The sequence below is a fragment of the Mesoplodon mirus genome (genome assembly GCF_964341445.2).
Source record: "Mesoplodon mirus genome assembly, chromosome: 3".
In the NCBI taxonomy this organism is placed as follows: domain Eukaryota; kingdom Metazoa; phylum Chordata; class Mammalia; order Artiodactyla; family Ziphiidae; genus Mesoplodon; species Mesoplodon mirus.
The window spans coordinates 112,497,591-112,518,323 of NC_138978.1; the positions used below are offsets into that span (position 1 = coordinate 112,497,591).

At 40.9% G+C, this 20,733-nt stretch overlaps 1 protein-coding gene across 1 annotated transcript in view; it reads right to left on the reverse strand.

Annotated features, from left to right (window-relative positions):
- NOTCH2 (notch receptor 2) overlaps positions 1–20,733 on the reverse strand; it is a 191,339-nt gene that overhangs the window by 21,449 nt on the left and 149,157 nt on the right. Inside the window, exons 15-22 of the mRNA XM_082615947.1 lie at positions 20,458–20,571; positions 10,034–10,153; positions 9,483–9,635; positions 6,357–6,585; positions 5,362–5,563; positions 3,770–3,923; positions 3,203–3,387; positions 1,218–1,350 (exon numbers count right to left, since the gene is read on the reverse strand). Of these exons, the coding sequence (XP_082472073.1) occupies positions 1,218–1,350; positions 3,203–3,387; positions 3,770–3,923; positions 5,362–5,563; positions 6,357–6,585; positions 9,483–9,635; positions 10,034–10,153; positions 20,458–20,571 (1,290 nt within the window). The remainder of the gene's footprint in view (positions 1–1,217; positions 1,351–3,202; positions 3,388–3,769; positions 3,924–5,361; positions 5,564–6,356; positions 6,586–9,482; positions 9,636–10,033; positions 10,154–20,457; positions 20,572–20,733) is intronic.

Genomic DNA, 20,733 nt, shown 5'->3' on the forward strand with positions numbered 1-20,733 from the left:
CCAGTATACTGTGAGCAGTAGTGATGGGTGTCACTTCCAGACTGAGGTATTGAAAGCTGCTGCATGACCCTATAAGTCTGTCCCTCTTCCCCTGCTGTGGAGGTCTTGGAGGCCCCGTGCTGCAAGCCACATTTCTAAAATATAAAGAGAGGTAGCCCAACACACTCAGACTTGATTTGAGTGACAAAAAAAAAATTGTCGTGTTAAGCCACTGAGATTTGAGGTTTAATTTGCTACTACCAGAATCACAGCTTGTCCCATACAGTACAAGTATTCAAAGGACCAAGCTAACAACAAGTCAAAATTAACTTCTACTTCTCTTTCAAGTACTGAGCAGAGAACTCAGTACTTTTACAGGACAAATCTTCAAATATTCAAAGGCTGTTTCTACCAAATTTTTTCTTCCCCCTTAACCTCGTTGCTCAATAACTAGCCTACTAGTGGGGTACTCCTCCATTTTAATTTAGCCGAACTCTGAACTCAAGAAGGGTAAATTATCAAAATTCACTGACACAAAGGTCTAAGACAGTATAAATATTTCTCTAACATTCTATTCTCTTTGACAGTGAGAATCGATTTCCCACCATTGCGGATGGCCTCTTACGTTTTATTTTTTTCACAAGCTGCTCAGAGCAGGTACCATTATAACTACATCTCTTCTAAAAAAAAAATACTCTAAGCTCTTTCCAAGAGATTGTTTGGAGGCAGGGGAATGCCCCTGGCAAAATGATGGCTCCATCATCCACCATCTAGGGTTGTATCTCATTAGGTCTTCCTGCAATTCTTAGTTACAGTCTTGGGCCATCAGTGTTCTTCCCTGGCCTTATGAAGATAGGCAAATGTTTTCATGTCCTTCATTTCCCCACTTTATGGAGGCAAAACTTGGCAAGTTTAAAAAAATACATGAGCTGGTAAGTATGAATTATTTTTTCAAGAGGCCACTAGTTGTCTTCCCTTGAAGCACCAAGAAATCTTGCTAACCAGATTAACTTTGTTGCAACCTTATGTCATTTTCACATTCTGTGTTTCATGGATTCCAACAACAACCAGACAGAATTGGAGTCAGAACATCAGAGCTAGGCAAGAGATGAACGAAATGGCTTGAACTACCAGGATTCAGAATAATGCTTGATTTTTAAAAACCCACTCAACACTAAAAATGCATTTATAACTTAGAGAATGCCCTGGATGGAAGACAGGTAAGGTTGATTTCATACCCCGAGTGCCTGGTGGGCAGGAGCACTTGAAATGGTTCACAAGGTCGATACAGGTGCCTCCATTCTGGCACGGCTGGTTCTGGCACTCATCCACTTCATACTCGCAATTGACACCCTGATATCCTGGGACACACTGCCAAGAGCAAGCAAAACGAACAAGAAACATTGGCCCACTGTAGGACACAGACCATGAGAGCAAATGAGATCTGGTAAGTTACTGTGACCCTCTTCCCCCAACTCCTACCCAGCCCTTGTACGCTTCTCTGGCATCATCACACTCTCTACTAACAATCTTGTGCAGAGTTAGCTCACATCTTACTGGCATTTATCACTTCCAGCCGAAAGTGATAAAAAGCCACTTGAAGGGGAAGGCAAGGACTGAATATTCTGAGCGATATTTCAGATGATGCTTGTGCAAAACTTTTGTCCCTCCTGTGTGCAGGCTTCCCCTAAAATATGCATTCCTTTGTATGTGATGAGGACCCTGTGACTCAGTCAAATGGTATGTGTGGATGGTAGTAAAGATATCACATGTATTGATCTCCAGGTTCAGGAAACTACATGTTTAAGTGTGAGAAACTGACTGGTATGGGGTGAGGGCCCAGAGAGGTGGGCTAGTTAGCTGGGCTAGAGGTAGGGGTTCCAGGGCTTTTAGGGCTGATCAAGAAAGAAGATACTGACCACGAAGTGGCTCTATTTGGGAAATGCTTTGAGTCCCTCGCAGCATAAGATCATCCAGAGGGAGAAAGAGGGTAAGGAGAGGAGGGCAGATGAACTTGGAGGGAAGGGGGTTACAGAGATGGGGCTGATGTGGTTGGTGATATCACTCAGCAGCCAGGCCAAGGTCTGTGGATCAGAGAGCTCTGAAGGGCAGCTGTGGCTTGGTATCTTCATGTCCTGGGGCTTATCTTACCTATGGCTAGCAGTGTCTGGTGCAGGTTTGCAGAATATACAAAGCAGGCAGGCTCTAAGTGGCTAAATTCTACTTATTAAGGCTATGTTTAAAACAACTGGATGTGTAAAAATTTGAGTTTGGTTCCAGTGGTTTTTGAGCTAACAGGTCTCAGCCTGCTGTGAAGAAATAAACAACTTAGGGACCAATATACAGATGCCATCTTTGGCTCATTTATGATAAGTAGACAAGCAAAGCTTTTCTCAGTGTTGCTTGGTGGTCTAAATTGGTATCAAATCCATGTCTCTGGTCTTTTGTTAAAATCTTGATCTAACCATTATCAGCCCAGACATTAAGAAGACATGACATGTCCTTTAAAAGACACACACATCCTCAAGTATACACATGTAACAGTATGACACTACACAGAACAGGCTAAGCAACATTTTTTTTTTTTTTTTTTTTTTGTGGTACGCGGGCCTCTCACTGCCACGGCCTCTCCCGTTGCGGAACACAGGCTCTGGACGCGCAGGCTCAGCGGCCATGGCTCATGGGCCCAGCCACTCCGCTGCATGTGGGATCTTCCCGGACCGGGGCACGAACCCACGTCTCCTGCATCAGCAGGCGGACCCTCAACCACTGCGCCACCAGGGAAGCCCATAAGCAACATTTTTTTGAGAGAATTATTAGTTGGTTGATCAATGACTGTATACAAAGATGACATGGGTCAAAGGGACACGCCTCAAAGTGGCTTCTCCTATCTCAACTGCTATTCAGGGAAGTACCAGGGGACGCTGGGCTGGGTGGGACTGTGAAATGCACAGCAGGCGAATGTTGGCTTTGAATCTTGGAAGCAACCCTGTGGAAGATGGTTCCAGACCTCTGTGAAAATACCTTACCAGAGCTATTTTAACTTATTGCACAGGGGGACTGAAAAAAAACAGTGATTAGTAAACATTGTAATTGTAACTGGAAAAAAAATCTATAAATTGTGAAAATAAGACATAAGCAGTTAAACTCAATATGCTAATGTTCGTAGGAGTTGTGCCATCTTCTGGGAGGTCTCTGACCTCTCCCTGCTCATCTTACTCACCTCACATCTGTATCCACCAATGAAGTCCCTGCAGGTGGCTCCGTGCTGGCAGGGATTGGACGAGCACTCATCAAGCTGATCTTCACAGTAGCTCCCGGTGTAGCCCAGGGGGCACTGGCAGTGATGTGAGTTGCCAGCACTGATACAGATGCCTGAGTGCTGGCACAAGCGGTCAACGGGCACCCCTGGGAAACCCAGTGGAGGAAGAAACATCATGGGAGAGCATACAACACGTCAGGTTCAGACCAACTAATCTAAGTTGGTTGACACATGAACTTTTATTATTGTCTAGTTTACAATCCTCGGTACCAGTTTTATATTAAAAATAAACAAGCCCTGAAAGTGGAATATGCCTTCATTTCACTTTAAATACCTTTCTTTTTGGAATCTCTAGAGCTGTTCCTCTGCCCTTTCACCTTCTGTTTCAGACCCTTTCTCCAGAGTCTTGTCCATCCACTCCTGTCTTCCTTTCCCTTTCCTCCCATGATAACAATATTTGCCCTAAAATGCTACTGGTCAGTCAATACTTTGTGGACTGATCCTTAAGTCTGAGGGGGCACAGCTCACCTCTGCGGGAGGCCGCAACCTCACAGGAGACACTGGGCACGTCACAGTAAGCACCAGCCCATCCAGATGGACACAGGCACCGGGACTGTGCTTTTTCCTGAATGCAGGTACCTTTGTTTTTACATGGAGACCGACTACAGAGGTTCACCAGGGTCTGAAACAGGGGCATACATATACATCAACATTCAGACACCAGAAACGAAAAAGAAGTTACACTGCATTTTAAGAAATCAAAGGAAAGCATACTAATTAATAATTTAAAAAAAGAGCCCTCACCCAAGCCTTAAACTTAGATCCACTGTCCCCAGATAATTTAATCATTTTATACAGTCTAATTCCTTTTAGCTCTGCTATTTAAAAATTCTTACCACACAAGTTTAAGAATTTGAGGAAGCCCAATAGGTTAAGTTATCCCCTACGCCACACTTATGTCTAGAAACATGGCCACCCTATGGGGCTAGAAAGAAAGAGTTAAAGCTGTCAGACAGCTCCTATGTGCTACTCTTGAGTGAGAAATCCATGTGGGGCTTGATCAAATCTGTCTGTGGTGAATATGAGTGAAAGGACTTAAAGCCTGTTAATAAACCTAAAAACTGTCAAAGAGTTTACCTGATGGGAGAAACTCAGGCTCATGAAAAGCATGAGACAAAGACTGTAAGTGAACTAGCACCTTCTCCAAAACTCACATGTGGTGGCCTGGCCCCCGGGGAGAGGAAGGCCAAACACAACAATACAGACCTTTTGTGAAAGAAAGGGGGAAGGGCAGAGCACTCCACGAGCACCTGTAGTCTGCACTGTGAGAACAAGCAGGAGCCCCGTGAAGAATACCCTCCTGACCCACAGAATCAGTAACAAGCTGTTTAATAGGCAGAGGTGCTTACAGCACCTTTGCTTACAGCAAAGCCTTATTGAAGTGTACTCTGTAAGTCTAGTTAAACTTGGCCATTTATTCCTAAGTTCTTTGGACTGCTGTTATTCTACCATGTACCATTGTTTGAGAGGTAAAGCTACATAAAATTAAACACAATGCTGTTTGGTATGCAACCTTGGAAAAGTTACTTTGCCCCTCTGGGGCTCAGTTTCTTCTTCCATGAAATGAAAGGCTAGACCAGTCAGCTCTGAGGGGTCCTTCCCTTATAGAGTCTATGAAAACGTATATTATTATAAATAGTTGAACTTAAAAGACATGTGAATAGCTTGGTTTTGAGACTGTTACAATATTGCAAGACATGATAATTCTCGTTATCCCCTTAGATGTTGTACCTGAATTTTAAAAATCATATTTTGATTGTTCTTTATTTCCCTTTTTGTATTTCCTAAATGATATCTATGTGCTTATTTCCCACATGCATTTTCTGCAGTTCTTGGTTAGCCTGTTATAACAATTTTATATTTGTTAATCCATATAATCTTGCCAGTGTCACCATTTTGGAATCTACCAGCTATTAAGAAGCTCTCCAGATTTATCTCAGGGACATCTCTAAGACCCAGAACTTTCTCTTTTGGGTGGGGCTTATTCTGCCTAGAACGGGAATAGGTACAATATTCAACTATTCTGAGGGAGCTGAATGAATGGGATGGAGTCTAATTACCTGACAGTTTTTCCCAGTGTAGCCCAATGGGCAGATGCAGCGGTAGGTACCCAGGCCATCAACACATACTCCTTCATTCAGGCATGGATGAGAGTTGCATTCATTGATCTCATGGAGGCAGAAGGGGCCAGTGAAGCCCACAGGGCACAAGCAAGAGAAGGAGTTAATCCCATCGACACATGTGCCACCATTGAAACAGGAGCTAAGAAGCAAACAGGGAGAACAACATTAGCTATGTAACCTGGTTCCTCTGATTTGCTATTTAAAAACTAAGGTTCCTGGAATCTAAGATATTACAGAGGCAAATACTCCTGAGCACCCAAAACTCCTATATCCAGTAAACTTTACGTTTTTCCAAACTAGAATGGGCGCCAGTCAGCCTGAGTCTCAGCTTCCTTTGCACAGCCAAAAAGATTAGAGGAGTATTTAAAAGTCTGAGCTTATTAGAGGCTCCTAAAGAAAGTGTAGGTTTCCAAGTTTTACCCCGTGCTTCTGTAGCTTTCCATGTATCAAATTTCATTTTATCCCTAAGTCAATTTAATTTATAAGGGAAGTGTTAAATAAATAGCTCTTGACTCTAGATTTCTTTATGGAAGAGAAACAGAACAAATTTGTTGATAATAAAAAAAGAAACAAACCTCCCAGAAATTACTTAAAGAGGGATGACAAATCTGCAAAGAAATAGGAATTTTTTAATTGTCAACTAAAATGAACAAGAGACCAAAAGGATATGGAATAGAATTATAGCTCTTTCTGTTCCCTATGCAAGCAACAAATGATGATCCATCTCACTAAGTTTTTCAACCTCTAACCTTTGAGCTTGTAACTAGATGCCTACAAGGAATCAGGAACTAGGAAATAAGAGGTGATTATGGGGTGGGATCCAAGTGGATGCCTTATGCCTGTCCCTTGATCCCAGTACTGTGCTCTGTAGTTTCCTCCTGTTACTCCCTTTGCCCCTAAGACACTGGTGCCTGAGGACACGGGCTGCTCACCTCTCAGTGCACTCGTCAATGTTGTTCTCACAGTGGACTCCATCAAATCCCACCTGGCACTTGCAGGTGTAACTGTTGACATAGTCAGAGCAGGTCCCTCCGTTCTTACAGGGTTCACTCAGACACTCATCCATGTCTGTCTGACACCTGTCCCCAGTGAAGCCCGGAAGGCATAGGCAGGAGAAAGTATTCACTCCGTCTACACAGGAACCTCCATTCTGGCAAGGATCTAAGCCATTGCACACAAGAATTAGAACTCTGAACAGCAGCATCAAGTTAACCTTAGACTCATAAACGTGAGTACCCTGCACTGAGTCACACAAAGAACAGAAACAATTCTGACTTTTCTTTGCATCTATTTTGCCCTGACTCCTCCATTTATGAAAATGAATGCAGTAACACTTCCCTGAGATTCTTAATAATAAGAATCTGTTTAATACCTGGAATGAACTTTCCATATACCACTAACAGTTCTGCAAACTTAATAGTCATAAAACTTGTATTTGTTCCACAAACTTGCATTTGTAAATCAAATGTATGGCCCAATACACAGAATCTCAGAAATATCAATAAAGATTTTCAAAAGGTGTATGTGGTGGTGGAGTGGGTTGGGTAGGATGGAATAGACATTAATCAGCCCCCTGTGCTAATCTATCTTTGCTTTCTTTTCCCTCACTCTCTTCCTTTCTTCCCTCATTTCATTTTTCAAATGCACACAGAACATTTACCAAAACAGACCATACACTGGGCCATATGACATGCTTTAATAAATTTAAAGTAATTCAGATCATGTGAATTATGTTCACTGATCACAATGGAATTAAACTAGAAATCAGCAACAAAACCTACCTGGAAGGAATCAGCAACAAAAGATATTTGGAAACTAAAGAACACACTTCTAAATAACTTATGAGTCACAGAACAAATCCAAATGGAAACCTGAAAGTATTTTGAGCTGAACGAAAAGAACATGACACATCAAAATTTGTGAAATACAGCTAAAGCAGTGTTTTGAGGGAAAATGTATAGCATTAAATGCTTATTTTAGAAGTAGTAGAATGAAATAAAATCTAAACTTCCATCTTAAGAAACCAGAAAAAGAAGGGGAAACTAAAACCAAAGTAGGCAATGAAAAGACTAAAGAGCACAAATCAATGAAATAGGAAACAGTAAAACAACTGAGAAAAATCATGAAACTAAAACTGGGTTCATTAAAAAGATTATAAATAAATACATACCTATATACATAAGTACACATACACATAATACATAAACAGATAGATTACTAAAACCAATAATGCTCTACCAAGAGCAACCAGATGAAAAAAGAGAGAAGACATAAATAACCAATATCTGAAATAAGAGAAGGGAAATAACCCCATTTTAAAATAAACATTAAAAGTACAATAAAGGAATATCATGAAAGACTCAATGCCAACAATTCTGACAACTTAGATAAAGTAAAACTCATTCCTTGAAAGATGCAAATCACCAAAGCTCAATGAAAAAGAAATAGATACCCTGAACACCTATTAAAGGAATTAAATTTATAATTAAAAACCTTCCCAGAAAGAAAATTCCAGGCCTAGATGTTTAGAAGAAATAATACTAATTCTACTCCAAGCCTTCCAGAAAATAGAAAGGGAACACTTCCTGATTTGTTCTATGAGGCCAGCATCACCCTCTTATCAAAACTATACAAATATAGGGCTTCCCTGGTGGCGCAGTGGTTGAGAGTCCACCTGCCGATGCAGGGGACACGGGTTCGTGCCCCGGTCCGGGAAGATCCCACATGCTGCGGAGCGGCTGGGCCCGTGAGCCATGGCTGTTGAGCCTGCGCGTCCGGAGCCTGTGCTCCGCAATGGGAGAGGCCACAACAGTGAGAGGCCCGCGTACCGCAAAACAAACAAACAAACAAATAAACAAAAAAACCTATACAAATATAGTATAAGAAAATTAGAGAACAATATATCCCATGAACACAGATACAAAAATCCTTAGCAAAATTTGAGTAAATAATATCCAACAATATATGAGAGAGATAACACATCATGACCAAGTAGAATTCATCCCAGAAATTTAAGGTTAGTTCAACATTTGAAAATCAATTAACGTAATCCACCTACATTAAAAGACCTTAAAAAACAGTATTACCACCTCAAGAGATACTGAAAAATCATTTGAAAGAAAAGTAACCCTCATTCATTATTAAAAGGAGGAAAATTCTCAGCAAACTGAAGGTAAATTGCAAAATTCTCACCAAATTGAGGTAAATTCCTCAATTTAATGCTTTTCCCTTAGAATCAAGAACAAGGCAAGACTGGCTTCTCTCACCACTTCTATTCTGCATTTACTGAAGTCAGTGCAATAATGCAAGAAAAATAAATAAAATGCATACAGATTTAGAAATAAAAGAACACAGAAAAGAAATAAAAGGTATAACAGTTTTATTTATTTAGAAATAACATAGTTTATTATCTCTATAAAAAATCCTAGGAATCTAAACTAAACCAGAAGCTATACTAATCTGGCGTTAATGATAAGTGAGTTTAGCAAGATTACAGAACAGAATTACTCATTAAGACCTTTAAAACTCATATTCCCTCTCTTCAAAAAAGAGTTTTCATTATATGATTCTATTTATATAAAACTGTAAAAAATTCGCACAATCTACAGTGACAGAGATAGATCCCTGGTTGCCTGGGACAGGAAAGTGGAAAGGAGAGTTAAGTTACAAAAGAGACGAGAATACTTTCAGGGGGGTGGACATGTTCAATATCTTGAGTATTGGTTTCAGTCGTCATACGTCAAAACTTATTGACTGGTACATTTAAATACTGGCAGTGTATTGTATGTTAATGATACTTCAAGAGATGTGCTTTTTTAAAAAAGCTTTCATACCATTGTTCCCACTTTGTCAATGTACAAAACTCAGTAAGGCAATACTTAGAAGTGACTACCCTGCCTTAACTCCTAAAGCCACTAGCTTCAAAATGAAGATTTTTGAAGTACAACGAGTAAAGACACATGGTAAACTACTGGATGGCCAGCCTCAGCGCTGAGTCCTTCTCTACTCCCTATGTTCTCCTCTCCCTTGGGGGCTTAGGAGCAGGCTGGCATACTCACTGGCAAGGCAGTCATCGATGTCCTCCTCACAGTCCATACCACTGAAGCCTGGAGGACACTCGCACATGTAGCTGCCCTGGGTGTTATGGCAGAGACCGTGGTTCATGCAGGGCTTGGAGACACACTCATCAATGTCAACTGTACACCGCTGACCTGGAAACATAGGGGCAATGAACGGTCCAGTCTTTGGAAGTTGATTCCCACAGAAATTTATGTGGGGCCTGAGCTTCAGCTGGGGTAGGTGGGGCTACTCCAAGGATATTCTGGTTGGTCTCCTGCTTTGGGAAGTCCCTTAAGGCTTCTGTGCCCCTAGCAGTTGATGCTACAATCCCCCGTAGAACATCATGGTTTCAGACTCTGGTTGGAGTCCTCTAGACCCAGAGACATGCAAAATGGAAAGGCTTTCTAAAACATTCCAGTTAGCAGCTTCTATACAAGGCCTCCATTCTTCACAAAAAAGGGCAAGCCTCAAAAGACCAGGTCCTCTGTGTCATCAGATAACCTGACCACTTTGTTTAAGGCTCTTGGTTTCCCCATTCCCATGTTGTTACCTTGCCAGCCAGGAGCACACAGGCAGGTGTAACTCTCAAAATTTGGTGCCTCTTTGCAAACACCAGCATTCTCACAAGGGTTTGGGGAACAGGGAGCTAATACAGTCTGACAGTTCTTGCCTGTAAATCAAATGACAGAGTTTATTATAGAGAAAAATTCCAAGGAAACTGAAACTCCCCCCAACCCCACCAAATTCTATACTAAAGGATGATCTCTGAATTCAGGTCTAACGTAATGGATAAGAGCTTTGGAATCTGAGAGACCTATGGACTTTTGTGTCTTGGCTCTGTTGTGATTACTAACAGTGTGATCTCAGGCAAGTTATCTTCTCTGAGCTTCCACATAAATAAGATGGGAATGAGGATGGTATATAACTCATAGAGGCTTTTTGTGGATTAAATGAAAAAATGCTTACAAAGTCCTTATTAGCATAGGGCCCAGTACCTAGAGTAAATACTCAACAACTGTTGGGCTGCTGACATCTTCATATAATTATCACGAGTGGTTACATGGATTTGGAATCTGGCATCAATCAGGGGTGATAGTTTCTGCATCTTCATAGCTAAGATTCAGCTACTCAGAAGCTTAGCCACACAGATCTACCTTCACATGAGCAGGGAAGAAGTAATACAGCCTCCTACTCCTCAAAACCTCTGCTGGCCTGTTCCAGAAGGCAATGGGGTTGATGAGAAGGCCATCAGAGGTGGAAAACAGTGAAGTAATACTGAATGCCTAGTAACATCTCTCCTTATATCAACATCAATAACATGACATTGATAGTTGCCCATCAACATTTCCTATCTTAGTATACTGAATATAAGACTCCAGAAAAAAATTAAAAGAATGCTTTTATTAAAGGGGAGATAGGCTTTTTCCAAGATGGCAGAAGAGTAGGAGGACGTGGAGTTCACCTCTCCCCACAGATGCACTGGGAATACATCTACAGGTGGAACAATTCTCCCAGAGCACCTGCTGAACACTAGCAGAGGACCTTGGACACCTAAAAGGACAAGAAAGATCCCCACGTAACGAAGTAGCATGAAAGAAAGAAGAAGGGAAAAGGGAGAGGAGAGGAAGCAGGATGGGACCTGTACCCCTGGCAGGGAGATGAAGGTGAGGAGAGGTTACCATATCTGGGGAAGCTTCCTCACCGGCAGGGAGATCAGGTGGGACAGAAGGGGAGACTTGGAGACTCAGAGGAGAGCCCGGCAACTGGTCTGTGGCAGGCAGGACACAGTGAGACCTATGCAGATGGTCCGTGCCACAGCCCTGTGCGCCCCAGCCTGAGACGGGTGCCTGCAGGTGCACACGGGGGCTGGGTGCCAGAACGTGGGGTTTGGAGAGCAGACCTGGGGAGGGGACTGCTGTTGGCTGTGAGGAGACAGCCTGAAGGGACGGGAGTGAGGAGCTCTGCAACCAGGAATGCTTGTGGAAGAAGCCCAGACCGCCACAGAAGTGAAGCGCCATGTGCAAAGGGCGGGGTCGCCATTGTGCAGCCTCTCTCCTCGTGAGGCGGCCCCTGCCTCCATGGGCACGAGGGAGCACTCCGGCTGGAGGCAGTTTGCGCACCCCTTCCATCTCTTCCTCTGCCCCCATTCCCCCCACCCCAGCCTGGACAGCACGCTGGCGCCTGTTGCCACCTGGGCTCTTTCCAGTCTGATGAGCTCGTTTGCTCCGGCCACCTCTGGAGCAGACTCCGGTGAAAGGAACACACACAGAGGTGGGGCTGAAACCACAGCTGAGCCCCAGGGGCTGTGTGACTAAGGAAGAAGAGCTTAAACCTCTCCTCACAGCTACACGAACCCAGAGTTACACCTCCTCTGATGGCTTCCTAAATTCAGCACCTGCAAGACATCCAAAAGGATAACAAGTGCTCTTGCAGCTGGGATGGGTCTGGCTTTAGCAGCTGTAGGCTTTGTGGGCACATACACAGAGGCTGGGCCAGGTCAGAATCTGAGCTGCTGCCACAGCTCCCACAGTGGGTCCAGGTTCATTATTACTGCAGTCCTGGGACCTGACTTCAGTGGATCTGTGCCAGTGGTGAAAACAATGCCTGAGAGTCACCAGGGCCAACTGCCAGCATACCCACAGTTAAAGTGGGACCAAGAGCAATGCCAACAACAGTGTACTTTGTGAGTCTGCACAACAGGCAAAAGGGGACACAAAAGAGCACATTCACAGGTGAACAGCTCCAAAGGAGGAATACTCAATGACTCTTCTCCCAGTGGGAGCACTCCAATCCCACCTACCTTGCACTGCAGATCAGAAACACAGTTAAGAAACAGATCTGGGGGCCTCTACTCCAACAACTAGGGATCAGGCCCTGCCCCTGACAGGACAGTGACAACCACAGAGCAAAAAGGAGGCCCTGCTCAATATCCAGGACCAGCTCTGGTCACCACAACACCAATCAAACTCCCTATCAAGGGGATAATGGTACAAGCCTCTGGACCAACCTCACCCACCAGGGGGCAGACACAAAAAGCAAGAGGAACTACAATCCTGCAGCCTTTGGAAAGGAGAACACAAACACAGTAAGTGTGACAAAATGAGAAGTAAAAGAAATATATTGCAGACGAAGGAGAGAGATAAAAACCTATAAGAACAACTAAATGAAGAGAAGATAGGCAATCTACCTGAGAAAGAATTCAGAGTAATAATAGTAAAGATGATCCAAGATCTCAGAAAAAGAATGGAGGCAAGGATCGAGAAGATATAGGAAATGTTTAACAAAGATCTAGAAGAACTAAATAACAAACAGAGATGAACAATACAGTAACTGAAATTAAAAATACACTAGAAGGAATCAATGGCAGAATAACTGAGGCAGAAGAACAGATAAGTGACCTGGAAGACAAAATGGTAGAAATCTCTGTGGTGGAACAGAATAAAGAAAAAAGAATGAAAAGAAATGCAGACAGTCTCAGAGACCTCTGGGATAACATCAAATGCACCAACATTCGATTTATAGGAGTCCCAGAAGAAAAAGAGAAAGGGCCTGAGAAAATATTTGAAGAGATTAGTCAAAAACTTCCCTAACATGGGAAAGGAAATAGTCACCCAAGTCCAGGAAGTACAGAGAGTCCCATACAGGATAAAACCAAGGAGGAACATGCCCAGACACACATTAATCAAACTAACAAAAATTAAATACAGAGAAAAAATATTAAAAGCAACAAGGGAAAAGCAATAAATAACATACAAGGGAATCCCCCATAAGGTTATCAGCTGATTTTTCAGCAGAAACTCTGCAGGCCAGAAGGGAGTGGCAAGATATATTTTAAGTGATGAAAGGGAAAAACCTACAACCAAGAATACTCTACCCAGCAAAGCTCTCATTCAGGTTTGATGGAGAAATCAAAAGCTTTACAGAGAAGTAAAAGCTTTACAGAGAAGCAAAAGCTAAGAGAATTCAGCACCACCAAACCAGCTTTACAACAAATGCTAAAGGAACTTCTCTAGGCAGGAAACACAAGAGAAAAGAACAAAAGAGGAAAGGAAGAAAAAAGGAGCTACAAAAACAATTAAGAAAATGCCAGGCTTCCCTGGTGGCTCAGTGTTTGGGAGTCCGCTTGCCGATACAAGGGACACGGGTTCGTGCCGCGGTCTGGGAAGATCCCACATGCCACGGAGCAGCTGGGCCCGTGAGCCATGACTGCTGAGCCTGCGCATCTGGAGCCTGTGCTCCGCAACGGGAGAGGCCACAGCAGTGAGAGGCCCGCGCACCGCAAAAAAAAAAAAAAAGAAAAAAGAAAATGCCAATAGGCACATAAGTATCAATACTTACCTTAAATATAAATGGATTAAATGTTTCAACCAAAAGACACAGACTGGCCGAATGGATACAAAAATAAGATCCATATATATGCTGCCTACAAGAGACCCACTTCAGACCTAGGTACACATACAGACTGAAAGTGAGGGGATGGAGAAAGATATTCCATGCAAATGGAAATCAAAAGAAAGTTGGAGTAGCAATACCCATATCAGACAAAATAGACTTTAAAATAAAGACTGTTACAAGAGACAAGGAAGGACACTACATAATGATCAAGGGATCAGTGCAAGAAAAAGATACAACGATTGTAAATATATATGCACCCAACATAGGAGCACCTCAATATATAAGGCAAATGCTAACAATCATAAAAGGGGAAATTGACAGTTAACACAATAATAGTGGGGGACTTTAACACCTCACTTACATCAAAGGACAGATCATCCAGACAGAAAATTAATAAGAAAACACAAGCCTTAAATGACACATTAGACTTAGATAGACTTAATTGATACTTATAGCACATTCCATCCAAAAGCAGCAGAATACACTTTCTTCTCAAGTGCACATGGAACATTCTCCAGGATAGATCACATCTTGGGTCACAAATGAAGCCTCAGTAAATTTAAGAAAACTGAAATCATATCGAGCATCTTTTTTGAACACAACACTACGATTAGAAATCAATTACAGGAAAAAAACCTGTAAAAAACACAAACACGTGGAGGCTAAACAATATGTTACTAAATAACCAAGAGATCACTGAAGAAATCAAAGAGAAAATTAAAAAATACCTAGAGACAAATGACCATGAAAACACGATCATCTAAAAACCTATGCAATGCAGCAAAAGCAGCTCTAAGAGGGAATTTTATAGCAATACAATCCTACCACAAGAAACAAGAAAAATCTCAAATAAACAATCTAACCTTACACCTAAAGCAACTAGAGAAAGAAGAACAAACAACCAAAGTCAGTAGAAGGAAAGAAATCATACAGACCAGAGCAGAAATAAATGAAATAGAGACAAAGAAAACAATAGCAAAGATCAATGAAACTAAAAGCTCATTCTTTGAGAAGATAAACAAAATTGATAAACCTTTAGCCAGACTCCTCAAGAAAAAGAGGGAGAGGACTCAAATCAATAAAATTGAAATGAAAAAGAAGTCACAGTGAACACCACAGAAATACAAAGGATCATGAGAGACTACTACAAGCAGCTGTATGCCAATAAAATGGACAACCTGGAAGAAATGGACAAATTCTTAGAAAGGTACAATCTCCCAAGACTGAACCAGGAGGAAATAGAGAATATGAACAGACCAATCACAAGTACTGAAATCGAAACTGGGATTAAAATTCTTCCAACAAACGAAAGTCCAGGACCAGATGGCTTCACGGGCAAATTCTATCAAACATTTAGAGAAGAGTTAACACCTGCTCTTCTGAAACTCTTCCAAAAAACTGCAGAGGGTGGAACACTCCCAAGCTCATTCTACGAGGCCACCATCCTCCTGATACCAAAACCAGGCAAAGATATCACAAAAAAAGAAAATTACAGGCCAATATCACTGATGAACATAGATGTAAAAGTCCTCAACAAAATACTAGCAAACCAAATTCAACAACACATTAAAAGGCTCATACACCATGATCAAGTGGGATATATTCCAGGGATGCAAGGATTTTTCAGGATCCGCAAATCAATCAATGTGATACACCACATCAACAAATTGAAGAATAAAAACCATATGATCATCTCAATAGATACATAAAATGCTTCTGACTAAATTCAACACCCATGTATGATAAAACCTCTCCAGAAAGTGGGCACACAGGGAACCCGCCTCAACATAATAAAAGCTATATATGACAAACCCACAGAAAACATCATTTTCAATGGTGAAAAACTGAAAGCATTTCCTCTAAGATCAGGAACAAGACAATGAGGTCAACTCTCGCCACTATTATTCAACATGGTTTTGGAAGTCCTAGCCATGGCAATCAGAGAAGAAAAAGAAATTAAAGGAATCCAAATTAGAAAAGAAGTAAAACTGCCGTTGTTTGCAGATGACATGATACTATACATAGAAAACCCTTAAAATGCTACTGAAAAACTACTAGAGCTCATCAATGAATTTGGTAAAGTTGCAGGACACAAAATTAATACACAGAAATCTCTTGCATTTCTATATACTAACAACGAAAGATCAGAAAGAGAAATCGAGGAAACAATCTCATTTACCATCACATCAAAAAGAATAAAGTACCTAGGAATAAACCTACCTAAGGGGGCAAAAGACCTGTACTCAGAAAGCTATAATATACTGATGAAAGAAATCAAAGATGACACAAACAGATGGAGAGATGATACCATGTTCTTGGATTGGAAGAATCAATATTGTGAAAATGACTATACTACCCAAAGCAATCTACAGATTCAATGAAATACTATCAAATTACCAATGGCATTTTTCACAGAATTAGAACAAAAAAGTTTACAATTTGTATGGAAACACAAAAGACCCCAAAAAGCCAAAGGAATCTTGAAAAAGAAAAACAGAGCTGGAGGAATCAGGCTCCCTGACTTCAGACTATACTACAAAGCTACAGTAATCAAGACAGTATGGTACTGGCACAAAAACAGAAATATAGATCAATGGAACAGGATAGAAAGCCTAGAGACAAACCCATGCACCTATGGTCACCTAATCTATGACAAAGGAGGCAAGAATATACAACGGAGAAAAAGACAGTCTCTGCAATAAGTGGTACTGGGAAAACTGGACAGCTACATGTAAACGAGTGAAATCAGAACACTCTCTAATGCCATACACAAAAATAAACTCTAAATGGGTTAAAGACCTAAGTGTAAGGCTGGATACTATAAAACTCTTAGAGGAAAACATGGGCAAAATGCTCTTTGACACAAATCACAACAAGATCTTTTTCAATCAACCTCCTAGAGTAATGGAAATAAAAACAAAAATAAACAAATGGGACCTAATGAAACTTAAAAGCTTTTGCACAGCAAAAGAAACCATAAACAAGATAAAAAGACAACCCTCAGAATGGGAGAGAATATTTGCAAATGAAGCAACTGACAAGGGATTAATCTCCAAAATATACAAATAGCTCATGGAGCTCAATTAAAAGAAAACCAAAAAACAATCCAATAAAAAAAATGGGCTGAAGATCTAAATAGACATTTCTCCAAAGAAGACATACAGATGGCTAAAAAGCACGTGAAAAGATGCACAACATCACTAATTATTAGAGAAATGCAAGTCAAAACTACAATGAGATATCACCTCACACCCGTCAGAAGGGCCATCATCAAAAACTCGACAAACAATAAATGCTAGAGGGGTTGTGGAGAAAATGGAACCCTCCTACACTGTTGGTGGGAATGTAAATTGATACAACCGCTATGGAGAACAGTATGTAGATTCCTTAAAAAACTAAAAATAGAATTACCATACGACCCAGAAATCCCACTCCTGGGCATATATCTGGAGAAAACCACAATTCGAAAAGATACATGCACCCTAATGTTCACTGCAGCACTATTTACAATAGCCAGGAGATGGAAGCAACCTAAATGTCCATCAACAGAGGAGTGGATGAAGAAGATGTGGTACATACATACAATGGAATACTACTCAGCCATAAAAAGAATGAAATAATGCCATTTGCAGCAACATGGATGGACCTAGAGATTGTCATACTGAGTGAGGTAAGTTAGGCAAAGACAAATATCATATGATATCACTTATCTGTGGAATCTAAAAAAAGGGGCCAAATGAACTTATTTACAAAACAGAAATAGAGCCACAGATGTAGAAAACAGACTTATGGTTACCAGGGTGTAAGTCGGGGGGATAAATTGGAAGATTGGGATTGACATATACACACTAATATATACAAAATAGATAACTAATAATGACCTACCGTATAGCACAGGGAACTCTACTCAATACTCTGTAATGGCCTATATTGGAAAAGAATCTAAAAAAGAGTGGATATACGTATATGTATAACTGATTTACTTTGCTGTACACCTGAAACTAACACAACATTGTAAATCAACTATACTCCAATAAACTTTTTTTTTAAAGGGAGATAAAGTTGTTTTTAAAGTCAAGTTACAACACACACCTGTCAGAATGACTATCATCAAAAAGTCTACAAATAAAAAATGTTGGTGATGATGTGCAGAAAAGGAAACCCTTGTACACTGTTGGTGGTAAGGTAAATTGGTACAGCCACTATTGAAAACTGTATGGAGGTTCCTCAAAAAACTAAAAACAGAACTACCATATGATCCAGCAATTGCACTCCTGGGTATATATCTGAAGAAAATAAATACACTAATTCAAAAAGATACATGCACCTCAATGTTCAAAGCAGCCTTATTTATAATAGCCAAGATATGGAAGCAACCTAGGTATCCATCAATAGATGAATGGATAAAGAAGATGTGATATGTGATACACACACACACACACACACACACACACAGAGGAATATTACTCAGCCATAAAGAAGAATTAAATTCTACCATTTGCAACAACATGGATGGACTTAGAGGATATTATGCTTAGTGAAATGAGTCAGAGAAAGACAAATACTGTATGTTATCACTTATATGTGGAATCTAGAAAACAAGACAAACAAATGAATGTAACAAAATCGAAACAGACTCACAGATATAGATAACAAACTAATGGTTACTAGTGGGGAGAGGGAAGGGGAGTAGGGCAAGATGGGGTAGGGGATTAAGAGATACATACTACTACGTATAAAATAGATAAGCTACATAGATATAATGTACAGCACAAGGAATATAGCCATTATTTTGCAGTAACTTTAAATGGAGCATAATCTTTAAATATACTGAATCACTATAGTGTACACCTGAAATGAATATAATGTTGTAAATCAATTATACTTCAACAAAATAAAGTCAAATTACAACTAACTCAATTTAAAATTTTATCCTAAAATTTTGTATTCAGAAAGAGAAAAATATTACCACAAATTTTCAATATCCCTAACAAGCTTTTAATGTGTCTGGTCAGAATAAAGGCTCACAAGGAAAGGCAACGTTGCCTAGTTCCCTTCATGCTGGCCAAATTCAGTGACACTTTGAACACTTAATGACACTCAGCACTGAAATTTTAATCTACATAGGTTTCCAGTCTAATATAATTTCTCAAAATTCACAAGTAGTAAATTCTTTTAATAAGATCCTAATACACAGAAAAACCAACAGCCAGCATGTAGTCAAATATTCTTATAGTATCTGAAAAGCAAGAAGACAAATATTTTCAAGATGACCTGTGCACCTTAGTCATATTCAGGTAAGTCTATAATGTGCCTGAGCAGTGACACCTGCTTATATCTCCCTACAGCCATCAGTTCTCAGTCTTTATGGTTGTAAGTGAGACCATCTGCTCAGTACCAACAAATGTGATCAGCACTATCACTGTGAAATGGCATTATTTAGACTGTCTGTCTGGGGATAGCTAGGGATCTCCGATAACTGATTTTATCAGTCAGGCTGGCTAAATGCACTTTCCCTGCATGAATGTTTCTTCTAAAGAGGTGGCAAAGATAACAATGTAGTATCAAGTCTTTCAGGTAACAGAGGCATGCTTCTGGCCACTCTGCCACTCCAAACAGCCTAGAGTCACTAGTAACAGCTATAATCAACAGCCTAAGACTCCAGGGGAGTAAGAACTCAGCCATGCTCCTGCCTGCATGCTATGCACTGGAGAAACATGCAAAGTCATTGTCCATGTTTCTGTTTTGTTCCCCACAGATGAAGAAAATGGCTGACGAAGAGGTAAACGAGCCACACAAATACAACCAATCACAAGATGGCAGTAATGAGGCAGGAGACTACAAAGAAAGGTCCAAGCACACTCCTATAATACCACCTGAAACAAAGAACACCTGATATGCAATGAAGTCACACCCATGTCTTCTGTGTGTGTGATCGCCATCCAAGGGGTAGTACCTCTCTGAATAAGATGCAGTGGCACTGAACGTGAGGAGAAGAATGACAAGAGGATAAGCTTTGGATTCAGAGAGACTTAGGGACAAATCCTAGATCTACCACTTATCTATGTGACCTTCAGCAAGTAACCTCTCTTTGCCTCAGCTTCCACATGTATAAAATGGTGATAGGAACTTCTAAATACTTTGTAGAATTATTGTGAGCACTAGATCAAATAATCCCAAGCATGTAAAGTGTCCGGCACATAGTAACTGACCAATGAGTGGTAGTTGTTGTGCTAGCAAAACTCAGACTAAGAGCACAGGCCATAGAGACTCTGGGTCCATTCAAATAATGACTAAACCATCAGCTATGTGTCAATTCCAGCCATATATAATTTAAAAAAATTTTCAAACCCTAAAAAATAAAGGCAGCAAATGAGTTTCCCCACCACTTGCATCTAGAGAGGCCACAGTGTTTTGTCAGAGCTGAAGACCCAGTCAGTGAGGGCAGGAAGGGTGAAGAGGGAGTGATTCCTCAGAGCAGCATCACTGCCCCACAGACCACATCTCTAAGACTCAGAGGTTTGGAATGACAAGGCAAGACCAAGCAACCCTTCTGGTCCTTGCACTTGCAGGACTCACCTGTGTATGGCAGCACACAGTGGCAGGTATAACCACTTATATCATCAAAGCAGGTTCCTTGGTTCAGACATGGATTCGAAGCACATTCATCAATATTCACCAGACAGTTATAGCCTGTAGACAGAAAAGGGGAAAAACCAAAGACAGTGAAACTTCGTTAGCCTCCTCCTCATCTTATTTACTAAGCAATCGTCTCAGTGGTAAACGTTAAACGCCTCAGAAATTGCATTAACTTCTTCAGGCCACTGGAACACCTGTTCATTCATTTCAGTGTCA